Here is a 15670-nt window from a genome sequence, read left to right as displayed (position 1 = left end):
CTCCTTTTTTTTTGTTCGCCTTAGTTGCACGAACGTGTATGGGTATACAGCTATACTGGCCATTGGCCATTTTGCGGGTTCAACTGCCTCGGTGCGCGCGCGAAGCTTTTTTGGCCGGTGCGCCAGATGAGGCGGGGATACGAACGTTGGCCCGGGGAGCCTCCCAACAAATTAGTAGACATTACTTGGCAAGAGGACAATGCGGCGGCTTCTCTTGCTTTTTTATACGCGACGTTTACGATGCTCGAGCTGCTTCTGTTGCGGTTCTGAGATGCGAGCTTGCGAGCGTCGGATTGCGGAGCTTTTGTCGATCGAGTTCGACATTTTCTGTAAATGAGAATGATTATGATGATAGAGGAGTGGGCCAGGCAGTGATCATTTGGCTACAATTTCAGTGGATAAGTTAGGGAGTATTGGAATCATTTAAATCGTATATGTTTTTTTTTATAGTGACATAATGCAAGCGCTTTCTGCGAAAACAAGCACAATTTAAAAAGAGAACATGAATTCATTTCGGCTCTCGCATGATATTGTGGTTCTATTCATCCAATACTTCAAGCTTATCACTTTATCAGGCCCTCGTGGATGAATTGATTTCATTTTAGTGCTCTAAAAATATATGGCAAACAAAAATGTGCTCTTTTTTAATTTTGCTTGTCTTTGTAAGAAGCCACTAATGCTACGAAAGGCTTAGTTTATAGAAACTATCTTTTTCTATTAATACGGTTTCAAAAGCTCTTTCGCGACTGATAGAATGTATTATATTTCCATATATAATACATGAGAAATTTTTTAGATGTTAAAGTTTGCTGATATCAAAATATAAATATGCTGTCTTTATAGAGCAAACACTATAAAAAAAAAATTACCGAAATTACCGAAAATTATCTATAGTGTTGTATCGTGCTTCTATGACTAAAAAAAAAATATCCGTCGCATCAAGATACATGTTTATATTAAGTAAACTGTTATAAAAACATTAAATAATTACTGTGCGTTTTATACTTGAAAATATTCATTATACCTATAGTCTGCATCTGCACTATTTAAAAATTATTGAATGCTATAACTATTTATTACACAGAAGAACTTATAAAATAAATAAAACACTTATCAAGTGTTGAAAATAATGCATTGCACATTGATTAATACATAATAATCCAGAAAATGCAACATACTCTAAATCATTGCTTATATTTTGCAACCATTCATTTCGTTATATCAAACAAAGCGCAAACAGATCGCTGGACGTTTTTTTTCCAATAATTATTTTGAACTGCTTCGTTCGGAATTCGAAATATTTTTCGGTAGATGGGAAGCATATAATAGCTTCGAAGTTTGAAAGAGTCCAAGAACTTGCACAGCTGTGCCATCTTCACGGAGAGCTCTGGTACTACAATTCGCGTCGCAAAGATCGTTATCGTGTGCCAGTAATGCGCCTTTGACTATACGTCCAATGACGACGAGTAGACGATCGATTTTTCGTATCATTTTTCTCACACGATGACTAAGAAATTCCCACATGAAAAAAATAGAACATTTTATCTAATGCGATAAAGTGATAATATACAAGAATAAAAAGATCCCATGATGATGCCCATAGTGCCTTTATTTTTCACTGCACCACTCTCATACAGTCTCAAGTCTTATACAATAATAAAACACATTTGCAACGATACACCAGTGCTCTCAAAAAAAGTGTCCTCCTTGCGATATATACCTAATACACATTATGTCGAGTACGTTTGCTCGAGTTTTCGCACAGCTCACATGTTTCATTGCGCGCTGCAACGTAACACACGTCACCGCGCAATATATAGATCAACCTTTTTGTCTGTCCACTTGATCGAGTAACGCGTTTTTATTAATTTCATACTTCCATCGTCTCTTGCACCTTGTTTTTTTTGCATTTTTTTTTTGTTCTGTTACATATTTGGTTTTCACTGATAGCTACAAATTTAAAGACAAGAACTAGGTATCTCGTTAGAAAAGAAGCCTACATTTATATATAATTATGGTATTTATATTTTTACGTGTCTATATCATAATCGATTGGTGTATGAGGAACGAAATTTTGATTTCGACCATTTATATTTTGGCTACACACTCGGCGTAAAAAAGCTCTGAGATAAGGATAGAGAGAAATAGAAGTGTGAGATAGTAAATTGTTGAGTATACATGTTTTGTTCTTTATCGCTTAAAACTAAACACATAAATGTGCATGTGTGTGATACTGCTTTTAAGCGTTATGCATTTGCTCGTTTGGCAAAAACAATTTCGAAATATATTTGCTCAGCAATTACGTGCAACTTAGATTTGTAAAACGACATATAATATATAATGCAGTGCCTACACTAGCCTAATCTATACCTATATGGGTCATCTTGTCTATAGTCAACGATACATACACGCAATTGTACAAATAACGAAAAATCTGTGCTTTTTTACACGACAATCAAAGGCTATCCGTGTGCATGTATACTTGCTTTTTTATTATATTTCTTCTTTTCGCTCTCCCTGTATTATCCACGTTGAATATATTGTATAGTTTCGCTCGGTTCTATTTTTTTTTTGTTTATTATTGCTTGTGTGTGTGTGTGTGTGGGTGAATATATACGAAAATCGAAAGCGAAAATCCGCAAGCTCCCATCTCGCTTCGACGGAAGATGAAGTCAGTCGCTATCACCCCCTGATGCGCAACTACTTACACGGAAATCACTATTGGTGCGTGTTTTTTTTTAATCGTTTAATATTGCAGTATCTTACTACGCGCCAGTTTGGGAGCTTCTATCATGCGCAAAATCAGTGCAGCAGCAATCTCTTGTATATATATGCGTATATGTATTACGTGACGTATGTGTGAAGAATTATAACAAGTATCATTTTGCGTATGAAAATCAAAGTGACTTTTTTTTTGACAATAAAATATGTATAGATAAAAATATATTTTTAGATGCGCAGCAGTTGTAAAAAAATTCGCAGTCGCAGATGAATGGCTTCGACAATAGAAAATTATAATAAAAAATCTGTTTTTTTTCAGCCATTCGTCTGCGATTGACTCTTTTGTATAATACTGAAAAGAAGCATGTGTTTGCAAGCATTGTTGAGTAGACACAAAGTATACGCAGAAAGAACTTTTCATTCTTTTGTTTTAGAAATTTTCAGAAACAAAAATTTTCAATTCGATATGACGCTTGGAGAATGAATAAATGACAGGGTAGGTTTTGAGATGAAATTTTATTTAGAAAAAAAATAAATGTACAATGATTGGGAGCGCTTGTCTAATTAATGTTTTTTTTTTCATGCCCCTATAATAAGTCGTTACTAGTCGTTCACATATTTCCTCGTTATTTCTCCTGTCAATACAACGGCGTCAGTATTAATGAAACTACTTGTTATACTGTGCTCAAGGAAAACGTAAGTGCTCATGTCTTGTTTTCTTCATTTTCAAGGGGGTTTAGACTATCTTTTGAATATACGAAACGTGTATAGAGACGACGATGGGAATGAACGTTATATTATACTTCTCCGATGACAGAACGACACATTAGCCTGCGAACGTGGAACGATGAATGATGAGGTGTATGTATATATGTATGTTGCAATTTTTTTTCTTGTAGATGAGATAAGGATGATGATAAAGTGTTCGCTCGCACGGACCTTGAGATTTACTACATTCTTCAGCTGTTTAATAACTCTCGTGATTTTTCACTATTTTTGAACCCCGTACATTACTGGTATATAGGTCAAATCTTTTGTTACGGACGATCCAGTTGGGGTATCCTCGAATAACCTTGAATAATTTATTCGAATTAAAAAATCATCATTGTTATTTCTGATAAAAATAGACGCGAGAATTGTATAGTGGATCGTCGGTAACAAGTGTATTCTGAATCTCGTCGAAACGCATTCTCAAAGGGCTCACGGCAAAGTTCATTTCAAACGAGCGAACGTGAAATGTATTATTATTCTCGACTTTGCGCTCGTTTGAAAGCACTTTAACACAGTTTGCCTGGACCTTCTTTGCCTCAACGCGCAAACGTTAGATATTTTGTGATGACTCTTTTAATATATATATTTATATATATATATATATATTTATTATATATATATATATATATATATATATATGTGTGTGTATGTATATAATATAATTAATCCTTCACTAATACATTTTTTAGCCTACAACGATCTCAACCTTTTCTTATTACGTTCCGGGGAAAAAGTGTCTCGAGTTGTTTTGTTTTACTTCAATCAGTTTACGTTAATTCTATATTGGTCTCTCTGACTACATTGACGAAGACCTTGCATCAGCGTAACTATGAATCATAATTTTTGGAGTAATATTTTGAAATATGTTGTAATATGTTGAATTCAGTTTTGTTTGTATAAAAAAGAAATTTATCAGGAGAATTCGAGAAAGCTGTATTCAAGTGGTCTTTTCATTATTTTTTTTTTTAAATCAGATTTATGTTTAAATGTGTATATTTATATATCAATTACAACCGAAAAAAATAACAGGCACGCTCATTGTTGGCATTGGGCGCATCGCGGCTGTGCAGAGTAACACCGCTGCCGCGGAATATTTTTTTCCTTTTGCATTCGCAAGTTTATGCCTATGTTTCCGTGTATATTTCTGTGTTGTGTGTATGTGAGTAAAAGAATAGAGCTTCGGGCAGGTGATATTCAGAAGAGTTACAATGACATCTACGTTTTTGCGCGATAATAGCAAAAAAATAAGGACTCGATCGTTTCGAGACTACAAAGAAACGGCGAGAGCGAGCACCTATACATATAGCCGCCGCCGCATGCTTTCCCTTTGTTCACGAGCGACATCGAGAGACTACATATTACATCTATATAGTTATGTCCAAAGGAAACGTCTTTTACTCAAAGCGCTCGTAATCTTTTCCTCGAATTTTTTGTTGTCCGACTAAAATGAATTAATACGCTACTTTAGAATAGATAACAACTATACAAGAGCCTCCTGGCTTTTCGAATCTCCGTTTTTTGCTTAGCGTCTCTTGAACGCGCGCGTATATATATATAATAAACACATGTCGCCGCCACACATTTCAATCATTGCGCTTCCTGAAGGCCACCTACTCGAACATGCAAAAAAATAAAAAAGCTTCTCGATTGATAACGTCGACGTCGCGTCGGGTTTCTTGCTCATTTAGACGATGATGCGAATCAAAGATTAAAATATTTATGTCAAAAACATTTGCCAAAGCTCTAAAATACGATTACAATGATGCTTATATCCAGAAGTGATTTCTGCATTTATATCATTGCTTTCATGGATGGCTTCGCGCAGGTGTTTGTTTTGCGTTTTTGTTATCATCATTATTTTCTTTTATGAATGTACTTTGTAGTAGTAGACTTTTAATTACTCTTTCTTACAAGGACTTAAGAGTCTTAAAGGATGATGGAATTTCTTGGCTGGGGCTGGGAGGAGTCAGGGGGAGAGAGAGAGAGAGATCTTAAGATCCTAAGTGTCGCGTTCGAACAATATCTACTCGGTCGTTTCACTTCTTTTTGTTCTTGTTGTTGGCGCCGCGTGGCGGCGTGACTGGCCGCCCAGCGTTCAGGCCACCATACGTGAATTTCCTCTTGTCAGCGGGCTTCAGGATCTGGAAACTGCACATGAGCGTATCGTCCACGGACATCATGGCGCCTGCGTTGTCGAACTCGCCACAGTAGTTAGGCGCCGAGAACAACGTCACCAACTGTCGCTTAGCAAAGAACTCGTAGCCATCCTCGACAACCTGTACGAAAAGAACATGAAAATCAGTCAATTGCAAAGCTTATGGATATGTTATGCGTTTTTGAAATTGTTATGTACCTGATGCGCACGACAAATAAGGTCAAAATCATGTTTGTGAAGGAATTTGGCCACGACTTCGGCACCAAACGTGAAGGAGACACCACGATCGTTTTCGCCCCAGCCCATCGTGTCTTTGTCTGGATCCGACCAGAGCAGATCGCAAAGAAGGCCCTGATCGGGAACGTCGGTGGGTCGCATAATGCGCCTGATCTGTTCCATACTCTGGAGATCGGGACTCAAGCCGCCATGACAGCAGAAAATTTTCTCGTCCACGATCGCCGCAACTGGCAAGCAGTTGAAGCAGTCTGTGAAGGTTTTCCACAATTTGATGTTGTAACGACGTTTGCCTGCGGAAAATTTATCAATCATTGTAAATTGAGTTCTGCTTTGCATGACCGTTGGACAGAGATTGAAATGGCTTACATTCATCGTAGAAACCGTATATCCTGTTGATGGATGCACACTCATGATTTCCTCTGAGCAGGAAGAAATTCTCTGGGTACTTGATCTTGTAGGCGAGGAGGAGGCAAATGGTTTCTAACGACTGCTTTCCTCTGTCTACGTAATCACCTAGGAAGAGGTAATTGCTCTCTGGAGGAAAGCTTCCATACTCAAAGAGTCGGAGCAGGTCATAGTATTGTCCATGAATGTCACCTACAAAGAGAATATGCGTAAACAAAAGCACACACACACACACGCACACAGAGCACTCTGAGTCATCCAGTAGTAGAGCTCACCGCATATCTTGAGGGGTGCCTCGAGTTCCAGAAGAATGGGCTGCGATAGAAAAATTTCACGGGACTTGAGGCACAGTCCTCGAATCTCTCCCTCTGTTAACTGAACATTTTTGCCTGGTCGCGCTCCTCTCACTGAAATGGTTAAACATTGTTTGTTCTATATGCATTGGTAACGAGAGCAGCAGCATCAAGGACTATTGAACTGGGCAGGCAGTTGTAATCGGTTCTGAGCGCAAAGTGTAAACAAGCTGCTGCAAAGAAAGGTAGAGTAGTAGGTGTATAGGCATCGCCAGAAGAAGAAGAAGCAGAAGAGACGCATGACTCGTCCGCCTAAATTTATAACCCCCGTCCGAGATGGCGAGGGGAAGAGTCGGAGTCGGAGAGGAGGAAATTGCGTAAGTCAGTGGCTCGTCCTCTTGGTTAGGTCGGGGCATCGGAAGGTAGTAAAGTGTGTTCAAGGGCCGATCGTGCCCTTGACACGTTTCGGCGATGCGACGGACACGAGAGAGCATCGGAGAGTGAGAATTCGGGAGGAGAGTCGGTCGCGGCGTTCGCAGTTGGCAGTTGTGGCCTGGTGCTGCGATGGGGAGTGGGAGGGAGATAAAGATGGAGCGCGTGTGCTTAGACTCTCGCGTATATAGTGGAAATGATCTCTCTACGACATTGCAGCAACGAGCGACGAGTACTACTTGTACGGGAAATTGGAGTTGCGCATATATAGGTATGCACGAGTATGAGTACGAGGGGAAGGAGACTGGCTGGCTGGCTACTCACCTTCCAAGAGTCGCGCGATTATGTTGTCGATGTTGAGCTTCTCGAGTTCAGACATGGGGCCGGTGTGTTGTTTTCACTTGGTGCTTGTCTGTACGACTGTCCCACGGACAGTTGAAGAAGACGGAGCGTGAGAGAGGAGAAAACTCGTTTAGGAGCAAGTGCACTGCACACTCCTGGCCTCGCACGCACACGCACACGCACACGCACACAAAACGGGGGGGAGAGAGGAGAGCGCGCGCGCGCGAAAAAACGGGGCTACTTGCTGCTGCCTCTACACTGCGATGATGCTGGGCTTGGTCTCTCTCTCCCTCTCGCTCTCTCTATCCGTGTGTGTAATGTAACTTCTCGGAGTCCCTCGTGGCGGCGGCGGATGCGTGATGGCCGATTCGCGTACACTACCAAACTCCAATCTCTCTGTCTGTCTCTCTCTCTCTCTCTCTCTCTCGCTCTCCGCACGACGACGTCAATCGAAGGAAGAGGCTCCACACACAGACGGCACTCGATAAAATGAGGCTACAACTACGCTACTCCAGCAGGGGCCAGCTTATCTCTTGCAGTACACACGAGCGCGCGCGCGCCAAGCTCGAGCCAACGGTGTACTTCGTCGAAGCAGCCACAACGCCGCTGTCGCTGCACGATCTCTCTCTCTCCGCTGCTGCTCCACAAGACACAAGGTACCCGCAATGGCCGCCCCGGACACACAAGCACACTCGTGGCCTCTCTCTCTCTCGCACGCAGTCCGCACTCCACCGTTCTGCTGCTCAAGCTCGTCTACGCCACTACGCCTCTACTACGACTACTACACCTCTTCTGCGCTACATATACTATATGCATATAGGTACATACGCATACCGCCGCGGCATCTACGCGGGAACGCGCGCCTGCGCCCTTTCCTCGAATCCTCGCGTTATCTCGCGGTGCGCGCGGCTGTGAAAATCGTTCCGCGATCCGGTTCCTGCTTTCTAACTTGATCAACTTCAGACTGTACTAGGTTTGCGAATTTTTAACGTCTGCGCACCGTAAATACTCGATCGTGTTATTTTTGCTTGTCTGCTTATTCTTGAGAAAGAGTAGAAATGCACTTTTGAATTGGTCAACCAAAAATCTAGCTGGAATAACCGAGAGCTGGAAACTTGTCCGAAACTCATTCAAATCTTCGAGTGTTCGATTTGAACTCGGCCTTTGGCCAACTTCAGCCGCTTAGAGCGCGTATTCGTTTTCCCCTCTTCCGTTTGGCTATCGCTATATATATATACGAATTCCGCGAGTTCGTTAGACTAGCTTTGTTCAACATACATACCTACTTGCGAAAGCCGTTGTGTGTATCTGTATACGCGCGGTGTATATTGCAGCCAATCAGTTGCCTGTCAACTGTTTTTTATTAAAGTTCAAGCTGGGATTTCAACAGTAAAATGCCGGAATCGGGAGTGAGTATCGGACGTTTGAGCTGTTAATCATTACTTAGCCTATATTTATTTTGCCTCCGCGAGATGCTCGCGCTCCATAGGTTACTGTGTTTTTTGCTCGCACCGACTATATGAGATACGCGATTATACGTTTTCAAATTGAAATTTCTTTGTTATTCTCGCATTGTTCGCTTCTTTGTTCGATGTTATCGGTGCATGCAGAGTGTGAACTTTGTGCGAATCAATGTTGTCAACTTATTATAAATTGTTGACAGACTGAACATTTTTCATTGTTTACTTTTTGCTACAGTTAAATGGAAAGTTGGCCACCGAGAATGGCAGTGCTGAGCCCAGTGTCACACTGGAGGAATCTCCTCCTAATTCGCCCCCAATAGAACCTCACTTTGAGCCAGTTATTCAGCTACCCATAGTTGAAGTATCCACAAATGAGGAGGAAGAGCAAGAGCTGATAAAGCTGTACGTTTGACGTTGGTCGCAAATCACGTAAAGTTCTTGTATCCAGATTCCATGATTGATTTCTATTCTATAACTGCAGGAGGGCAAAGCTGTATCGTTACGACACAAGCGATACTCCAGCAGAATGGAAGGAGAGAGGAACAGGAGAGGCTAAACTGCTGAGGCACAAAACGAAAAATACTGTCAGAGTTGTGATGAGACGGGACAAGACTTTAAAAATTTGTGCAAATCACTTTGTTTGGCCTTACATGGAATTAAACCCTAACTGTGGAAGTGACCGTGCCTGGGTTTGGAGCGCTCTTGCAGATTTTGCCGATGAACAGCCAAAACCACAGTTACTCGCAATTAAATTTGCCAATGTTGAGAGTAAGTATGCTTGGTTTTTCATAAGATTCATTCTTGCGAATGATTTCTTACTCATTCATTTATTTGCAGATGCAAAGCTGTGGAAAGAGGCATTTGAAAAAGCAAAGAAGATAGTAGAGTCTGAGTGTGAAGCCTACATTGGCAAGCCAGACTCGGATCAAGAGAGCGAAGCAAGCTGCTCTGATAGCGAAGAGGAAGCTGACTCCAAAACACAAGACAAAGAAAAGGCGTCCCCAACGAGTTCAAACATCGATGATAAAAAACATTCCAAAGAAGAAAAGAGTACCAGCTCGGAAGTTACAAAGGCCACTGAGGACATGACAAAAGATCTCACGAATTTAAAAGTTACGGAACAAGAGTAAGTGTTATCTTAGAGTAAATAATGACTAATGATACCGCAAAGTAACTGCAACTCCACTTTTTGGTGGAATAACAATAACATTCCTGTTCATGCGCACAATGTAAAAAACAGAATGAAATTCGAGGTGAAAACGCAAAACAGAATTTTAGAATGAAATAAATCGGTAAATGAAATTCCTAGTACCAAAAGAATTTTTTTATTGCATAAAAATTGTCAGTTTCGTAACAAGTTTAAGTATTGATTCATTAATTTTATATGTAAGAACGATATTTATACCGATGTTGTACATGATATATGTAATTTTTAAAACAAAATATGCAGTATGATGAACGTAGAATCTTCAGTGGCTAGTGATTGCTGAATTAAAGCATACTACATTGTAAAATGATAAAAGTAAGAAATAATAAATGCGATAATACTTTGTAAAATTGTCTGACTTTTCATGGTAGTATCCCGCTAAATCATTGTTATTATTTTTTTCTTTTTGTCCGCTTTAGAGAAAATGGTACAAATTAGGAACCTTAAAACTTTAACGTGTAAAAATTTAGGCGATTCGTTTCGAAGGAGCTTTGAGCGCGTGTAACAACGACTGCAAATCCCGGTCTAGAGCTACGCTCAAACGTGCTTAAAATAACATTTCAACAACGAACTGCTGGCGTTTGGTCCTGGAAATTTGATTCGCGCAAACTTGTCCAGAGAAAAATGCTAATTACTAGGTATAAAACTTAAACTCCGATCGAACGTGTCTGTGCTCTCCGCAGCTAGTTTCTTTCTATATTTATTATAGTTCATCTCTGTGCGTGAAAGACTGCAAAATGTTCCTTCTCTCCTCCATTGTTCGCTTCTTGTCGCTCGACAATTTTCCCTTCAGTAGGCCCTCGATTCTCGTGTGCTCGGTCTGAACGAACACGTCGCCTCGTTCCATTATTCTCTCCATAGTTTTCACGTAGACCTTAGCTGCTGGACGATGTTCCTCCGGTAGAGTATCCTCAAACACCTTTGCCTTGTTCAAAATTTCCTAGAAACCAATATATAATTTAGCACGAATTAACTCGATGTTTTTTTTCTTTCAAGTACAGCAACTCACCTGTCTGTCCTTCTCACTAGAAGTCCTAAACTCCTCGGCTAGTCTGTCCAGCTTCTCGACACAACCGGGCAGTCCCAGGTACACTCCAGACTTCTTTTTAACGAATCTCTTGATATTGTCAGCGGTGAAGTCGGCGTCGGTCTCAGCGACGAATTTGTAAGGCTCAGTCTTTCCCTGTATGAAAAGCAGAACGACCGGGTAGTCGTCCTTGCTTACACCGTATCGCTGAGCCAGTTCCGAGTTGTCCTTGTTGCCGAAGTCCTTGACACCGACTTCGGCTACCAGAAGGTCTATCGAGTCTCGGCTGCTCATGGCTACTTTGGAAAATTCCTCGTGTTTCTCGCCGTAGGGAAAAGCCACGTCGAACTTGACGACGGCTGCTTTGAATTTTGGAATGACCTGAGATGAACATTTTTATTCGGAATAATTAAACAGCGACTATCAAGCAGTTGTAAGAAAGGAGGGAAGTACCTTGTCGAACGAGAAAGAGTTGAGCTGGACGCAAGCCCTGCAGTCATCGGCGGCGGAAAACTCCATCTCGGTACAGAAGGCCACGAGGGCGGAGATGATGGTCAGAAAGACTCGACGCATCATTGCAGACTATATGTTACCTCGCTCAGTTTTAAACGCTTCGAAGGTGCATCGACTCCCACCTATGTGTGTGGCCGTGTTGACTCTCGTCGTTAGGACCTTCGGCGCTAACTTGTATACAGGCGTTAAGTAAAAATCCTCTGCTCCTCGTCACGACTGTACATATGAATCGTAGTAAAAATGTTTAAGGAATCGCCCGACAGTAAGGAACAAGGCACAAAGGGAAGCGATGCAAGCAGGGCAACAGATTATATCCCAGCACTAACCTAAAAAAGCGAAGGACGCCGCAAAAGCTCTTACTCTCTCTCTCTCTCTCTCTCTCTCTCTCTCTCTCTCTCTCTCTCTCTCTCTCTCTCTCGCTCCGTCTGTCTCCGGCCGGTAGTCAAACACGTAAATGGAGTTTGCGCGAGAAGCCTCGAATCAGAGGCGGCCACGACCAGGACGAAAACGGACGAATAAAAACGAGCGCCGGTATATATACTACACCACCACCACGACCACCACCACCACCATCGCATCAACCCCCGAGTAGTGATACCCCGGCATGGTCGGACGGTGCAACGAAAATTTACTATACGCACTACTACTACTGCATGAGTTGATGATATCGACTTATTGTATTAGCGACGTTTTTGCAGTCTATTCGATTATATTCGCGCGCACGAGAGAGACAGTTACGTAAAAGCACACGACGACGGTTATATGCATTCTCGCACTCTCTAAACACAGGCTTTATGAAACTCATATCAGCAATTACCAGATTACGTAAACGGACGTTTTACGCGTCGACGCTTTTTTTATTTATCTTTTTTTTTTCATCTGCGTACAGCGACAGCGGTATATCGCCGTAAAGAAAAATGAAACAATAAAGTATACAGCTGGTAATTATATTTTATAATACAAAATTACGACGATCGCGGTATGTACATGCGATGCGGAAGCTCATTATCGCGCGAAGTTGAATATGCGCGCGCGATTTTGAATTTCCATGATAATTATCATATCAGCCAGCGTCTTCCCCGGCTGCGTCCTCGTCCGACCTTCCGTTGACGTTGCCCTCGGTACCGGCGCAAGCGGCCGTCGATTTCCTCGAGGATACACTCTGGTAGCCCCGAAACAGTTGCTCCTCCTCCAGGAAGTAGCTTCGCAGTTGAACGAGCTTTTGGCACTGCTCCGCTGTTTTTGCGTGCGAGTGTGTGGTTGTGGCGGGGGGGGGGGGGGGGGGGGGAGAAATAAAAAATTTGTCACAAAAGAACAGTATGTATAGGTAGGTGAAATATAAAAATCGCGTGAGCGAGCAGCATACCGTGAAGCGTCTCGACGTCGTCGAGTCTGCCGCCAAAGTCTTTTGGAAGACACTCGGGTGGAATGTACTGATAAACGTCGGATACGTCGCCGGTGTGCAAGTGCAGCTGTAGAAAGAGATAATAACAAGAAAGAGTATAATAATAAGAATAATAACATGAAATGAAAATCGAGGCCAGTTTATAATAAATCTCAGCCCTCCCCTGCGATGCTCGACGTGTGTGTCTAATAAAAGAAGGACTAAAAATTCGGTCAGACACTGATATCGAGATATAGGTAATCGATATAGAGTATATCCGAGAGAGCCGCTGCATCGTGTATACACACGCGCTAGCGCGACATGTGTACACAACGTCGTGCTTGGATATATTATTCGCATAAATAAAAACTTACGATGTCAAAGAGCTCCTTCTTCATGAAGGGTCTGACGAGCGAGAGAACCTTGTCCATGAACCAGACGCAGTTGAGCACGTGGATGGCCTTGAGCCGGATCGGCATGGCTTCCTGGAGATATTCGAAGAACCGACGGAGGTTGGTAATGGAGACGCGCAGAAGGTGACCAGGACGGACGCCTCGCATGTCGAAGAGGAAGACGTGGCCGGGGACGCAGCCCTCGGTGTAGAGGTTCGAGTCGACCGTCATCAGGAGAGCCGCTACCGCGTCGTTGAGCATGTAACTCGAGGAATTGTAGTTCCGCAGGCCGTGGTAGATTATGCGGTAGCCTTCCGGGCTCGGTTTTGGAAGCTCGATGTAGTAGCTATAGCATTATAAATTTTGTAGTAGCGATAAGTTTCGTCAAAATTGCAGGCTGGGCGATTTGACGATGCAGTCGTTTTTACTGGGTTCTTTTCAGTGCTATGTATTTTTAGGATTAAAACAAATCGAATGGGATCGTTACAGTCACTTTTACTATAAATTAATTATTCCAACCAACTTTCTAGTCTAGTATACTCTAAGATTCATTTCCCTTCGCTGAAGATAGTAAATTGATAAGACGTTGTACTCGTGAATTTTTAACGAATAGATTAACAATTAATGCAATTGATGGATCCTTCTTCCGCGATTCAATAGTTATCTCATTTGAAAATTGTAGAAAAATTAGAAAAAGAAACTTACACGACTTTCAAGTTCTGCTGGTGATGATCGAGCAGCACGTCCCTCTTCTTAAAAAAATCCGGCACATCGCGTCGCATCCTGTAGTAGGTATCCATGCACTTGAGGGTCGCGCTCTTGTCGTAGTAGCAACTGTGCGCGAATATGGCCAGTTGCTCGGCCGGTATTTTACCGAGAGACCGTTCGATTCCCCAGGACTCGAGCTCCTCCAGAAGATCGTCCGTTATCTCCGGCCATCGGGACTTTGATTCGCTTACGTCGTGGCCGAGCTTCATGTTTGCTCTCATAATGTGCACCAGCTTCGACCTGCAACAATGTTTTTACCTTCCGGATGATTTTTTGCTCGTCCTCTACTCAAGTTCCTACGTCGACTTCTTGCGCGACTTTTGAATTAACATTCGCATTTGCATTGGCGCAAAATACTTTTGAATATATACACACGCATATGTGACAGTCTATTGACGATATGCATTTCATATTTTGCGCGAAATTATAGCGTGTATGGAAATATGTGTAACGTGAGCTCGGTGCAAGTCGGCGACGTTGAACGTTTTCTTGCGGAATCGATTGTATCCGGTGACTTGGGCTAATTATTTTTCCTGGAAATTTCGGAACGGATTTTTAAAGATATCGCAATATACTTGTACTTACGGCCTATCGCTGCGGATGTTCGATCCAGACTGATTCGATACCGCGTTAAAAGAATTATAAATTTTATACAATCCAACGATGATGGAGACTGAAACTCTTATTAATAATTCATCCAATTCTCACCGCCGAAATTAATGATTTTCCTCGTTAATACAATCAACATCGCAATATAAGGCATACTTTAAAACCGATTTAAATTCTTTACCTATTCTCGCATCGATCTGTCGTCATCCGTAAGCGCATGCCAAGTAGGCCCAATAAAAAATCGAAATTTAAAAAAGAATGTTACAAAATAACTAATAAAAGTATTAAAAAAACAGCAACATACGATTCTAGCCGGCGTTACGAAAGCCCTCGACTCTCTCCGAGCAGTATAGTAGTTGAGCAGCAGTAGCACAAGTTGGAGAGAGTATAGCTTGATATGCGTGCGCGCTTGACTCGGTCTATAATACCTACTGACGCTGCCCCGAACCGGCTGTACACTACACTCCTCTCTCTCACTGCATCAACCGCACGATTTTTCTCCTCCTCTAAGTCCTCGCTTGCACCTAACAATTTCAACGACTCTCTCGTGTTATTTGTTTTGCCCGCCGAGCGAGCCGTGTCCCGTCGCTTATTTCAAATGCGGTGTATGGATATCACACGCTGCTGAAGTAGTAGGTATACACACACACACACACACACACACGAAGAGCCGCCGCTCATGTATATGCAAGTACTGCTTTTTCGACACGAGATATCTCCCGCGAGCTGATTACGCAATCTGTAGGAAGTAGTAGTAACAGACGTGTATACGACGGCTCTCGTCGAGAGAGTTGTTATATATAAGAGAGGGAGAAAGAGAGAAAAGTGAAAGCGAGATTCTGTCGTCTGCTGTATACAGATGCGGATAGACGACAGCGCGGAGGAACGAAAAATAAAAGACAACAAACACGGCCGTTAATTGCCGCGCATTCGATAGGTGTATTATATAGC

At 42.2% G+C, this 15670-nt stretch overlaps 3 protein-coding genes across 13 annotated transcripts; 1 reads left to right on the top strand and 2 right to left on the bottom strand.

Moving 5' to 3' along the window:
* Positions 1-1588: 1588 nt before the first annotated feature.
* On the bottom strand, positions 1589-8169 carry LOC100117237 (serine/threonine-protein phosphatase alpha-2 isoform). Its single transcript, XM_001602688.6, has 5 exons — positions 7339-8169; positions 6565-6696; positions 6251-6481; positions 5846-6174; positions 1589-5768 (listed from the first exon to the last, which is right to left on the bottom strand). Exons 1-5 carry the CDS (start codon positions 7391-7393, stop codon positions 5529-5531), a joined length of 987 nt encoding a protein of 328 aa, XP_001602738.1. The 5' UTR covers positions 7394-8169; the 3' UTR covers positions 1589-5528.
* Positions 8170-8545: 376 nt separating this feature from the next.
* On the top strand, positions 8546-10376 carry LOC100120568 (ran-specific GTPase-activating protein). 2 transcript variants are annotated; one of them, XM_001604147.3, is made up of 4 exons: positions 8546-8765; positions 9055-9221; positions 9301-9587; positions 9657-10376. In XM_001604147.3, the coding sequence occupies exons 1-4, from the start codon at positions 8751-8753 to the stop codon at positions 9947-9949; spliced, it is 762 nt and encodes a 253-aa protein (XP_001604197.1). In that variant the 5' UTR covers positions 8546-8750; the 3' UTR covers positions 9950-10376. The 2 variants fall into 2 exon arrangements, with proteins under 2 accessions (XP_001604197.1, XP_008213381.1); XM_008215159.4 differs by having other exon boundaries at positions 8601-8978.
* LOC100120620 (endoplasmic reticulum resident protein 29) lies at positions 10122-15316 on the bottom strand. Of its 10 annotated transcripts, none has more exons than XR_004344699.1 (8): positions 15024-15178; positions 14696-14916; positions 14048-14350; positions 13325-13688; positions 12933-13038; positions 11507-12802; positions 11036-11434; positions 10129-10966 (listed from the first exon to the last, which is right to left on the bottom strand). XR_004344699.1 is itself a non-coding variant. In XM_032597851.1 (4 exons), exons 2-4 carry the CDS (start codon positions 11627-11629, stop codon positions 10730-10732), a joined length of 759 nt encoding a protein of 252 aa, XP_032453742.1. In that variant the 5' UTR covers positions 11630-12802; positions 12933-12998; the 3' UTR covers positions 10122-10729. The 10 variants fall into 10 exon arrangements, 5 of the variants coding, with proteins under 5 accessions (XP_032453742.1, XP_032453744.1, XP_008213379.1 ...); XR_004344697.1 differs by having other exon boundaries at positions 14901-14916; positions 15024-15175; XR_004344698.1 differs by lacking the exon at positions 14696-14916 and having other exon boundaries at positions 10267-10966; positions 11507-11782; positions 12384-12802; positions 15024-15181.
* Positions 15317-15670: the final 354 nt, after the last annotated feature.

The sequence above is a fragment of the Nasonia vitripennis genome, chromosome 3 (assembly GCF_009193385.2).
Source record: "Nasonia vitripennis strain AsymCx chromosome 3, Nvit_psr_1.1, whole genome shotgun sequence".
Taxonomy (NCBI): domain Eukaryota; kingdom Metazoa; phylum Arthropoda; class Insecta; order Hymenoptera; family Pteromalidae; genus Nasonia; species Nasonia vitripennis.
This window is presented reverse-complemented; position numbering and strand designations above follow the sequence as displayed.

Coding starts and splice junctions, on each gene's coding strand:
- LOC100120568 (XM_008215159.4), top strand. Junction 9,222..9,300: donor GAGCAAGAGCTGATAAAGCT/GTACGTTTGACG, acceptor CTATAACTGCAG/GAGGGCAAAGCTGTATCGTT. Junction 9,588..9,656: donor TAAATTTGCCAATGTTGAGA/GTAAGTATGCTT, acceptor ATTTATTTGCAG/ATGCAAAGCTGTGGAAAGAG.
- LOC100120620 (XM_032597851.1), bottom strand. CDS start 11,629: ATGATGCGTCGAGTCTTTCTGACCATCATCTCCGCCCTCGTGGCCTTC. Junction 11,435..11,506: donor ACTCTTTCTCGTTCGACAAG/GTACTTCCCTCC, acceptor TGTTCATCTCAG/GTCATTCCAAAATTCAAAGC. Junction 10,967..11,035: donor CTAGTGAGAAGGACAGACAG/GTGAGTTGCTGT, acceptor ATTGGTTTCTAG/GAAATTTTGAACAAGGCAAA.
- LOC100117237 (XM_001602688.6), bottom strand. CDS start 7,393: ATGTCTGAACTCGAGAAGCTCAACATCGACAACATAATCGCGCGACTC. Junction 6,482..6,564: donor GGCACCCCTCAAGATATGCG/GTGAGCTCTACT, acceptor TTCTCTTTGTAG/GTGACATTCATGGACAATAC. Junction 6,175..6,250: donor ATACGGTTTCTACGATGAAT/GTAAGCCATTTC, acceptor AATTTTCCGCAG/GCAAACGTCGTTACAACATC.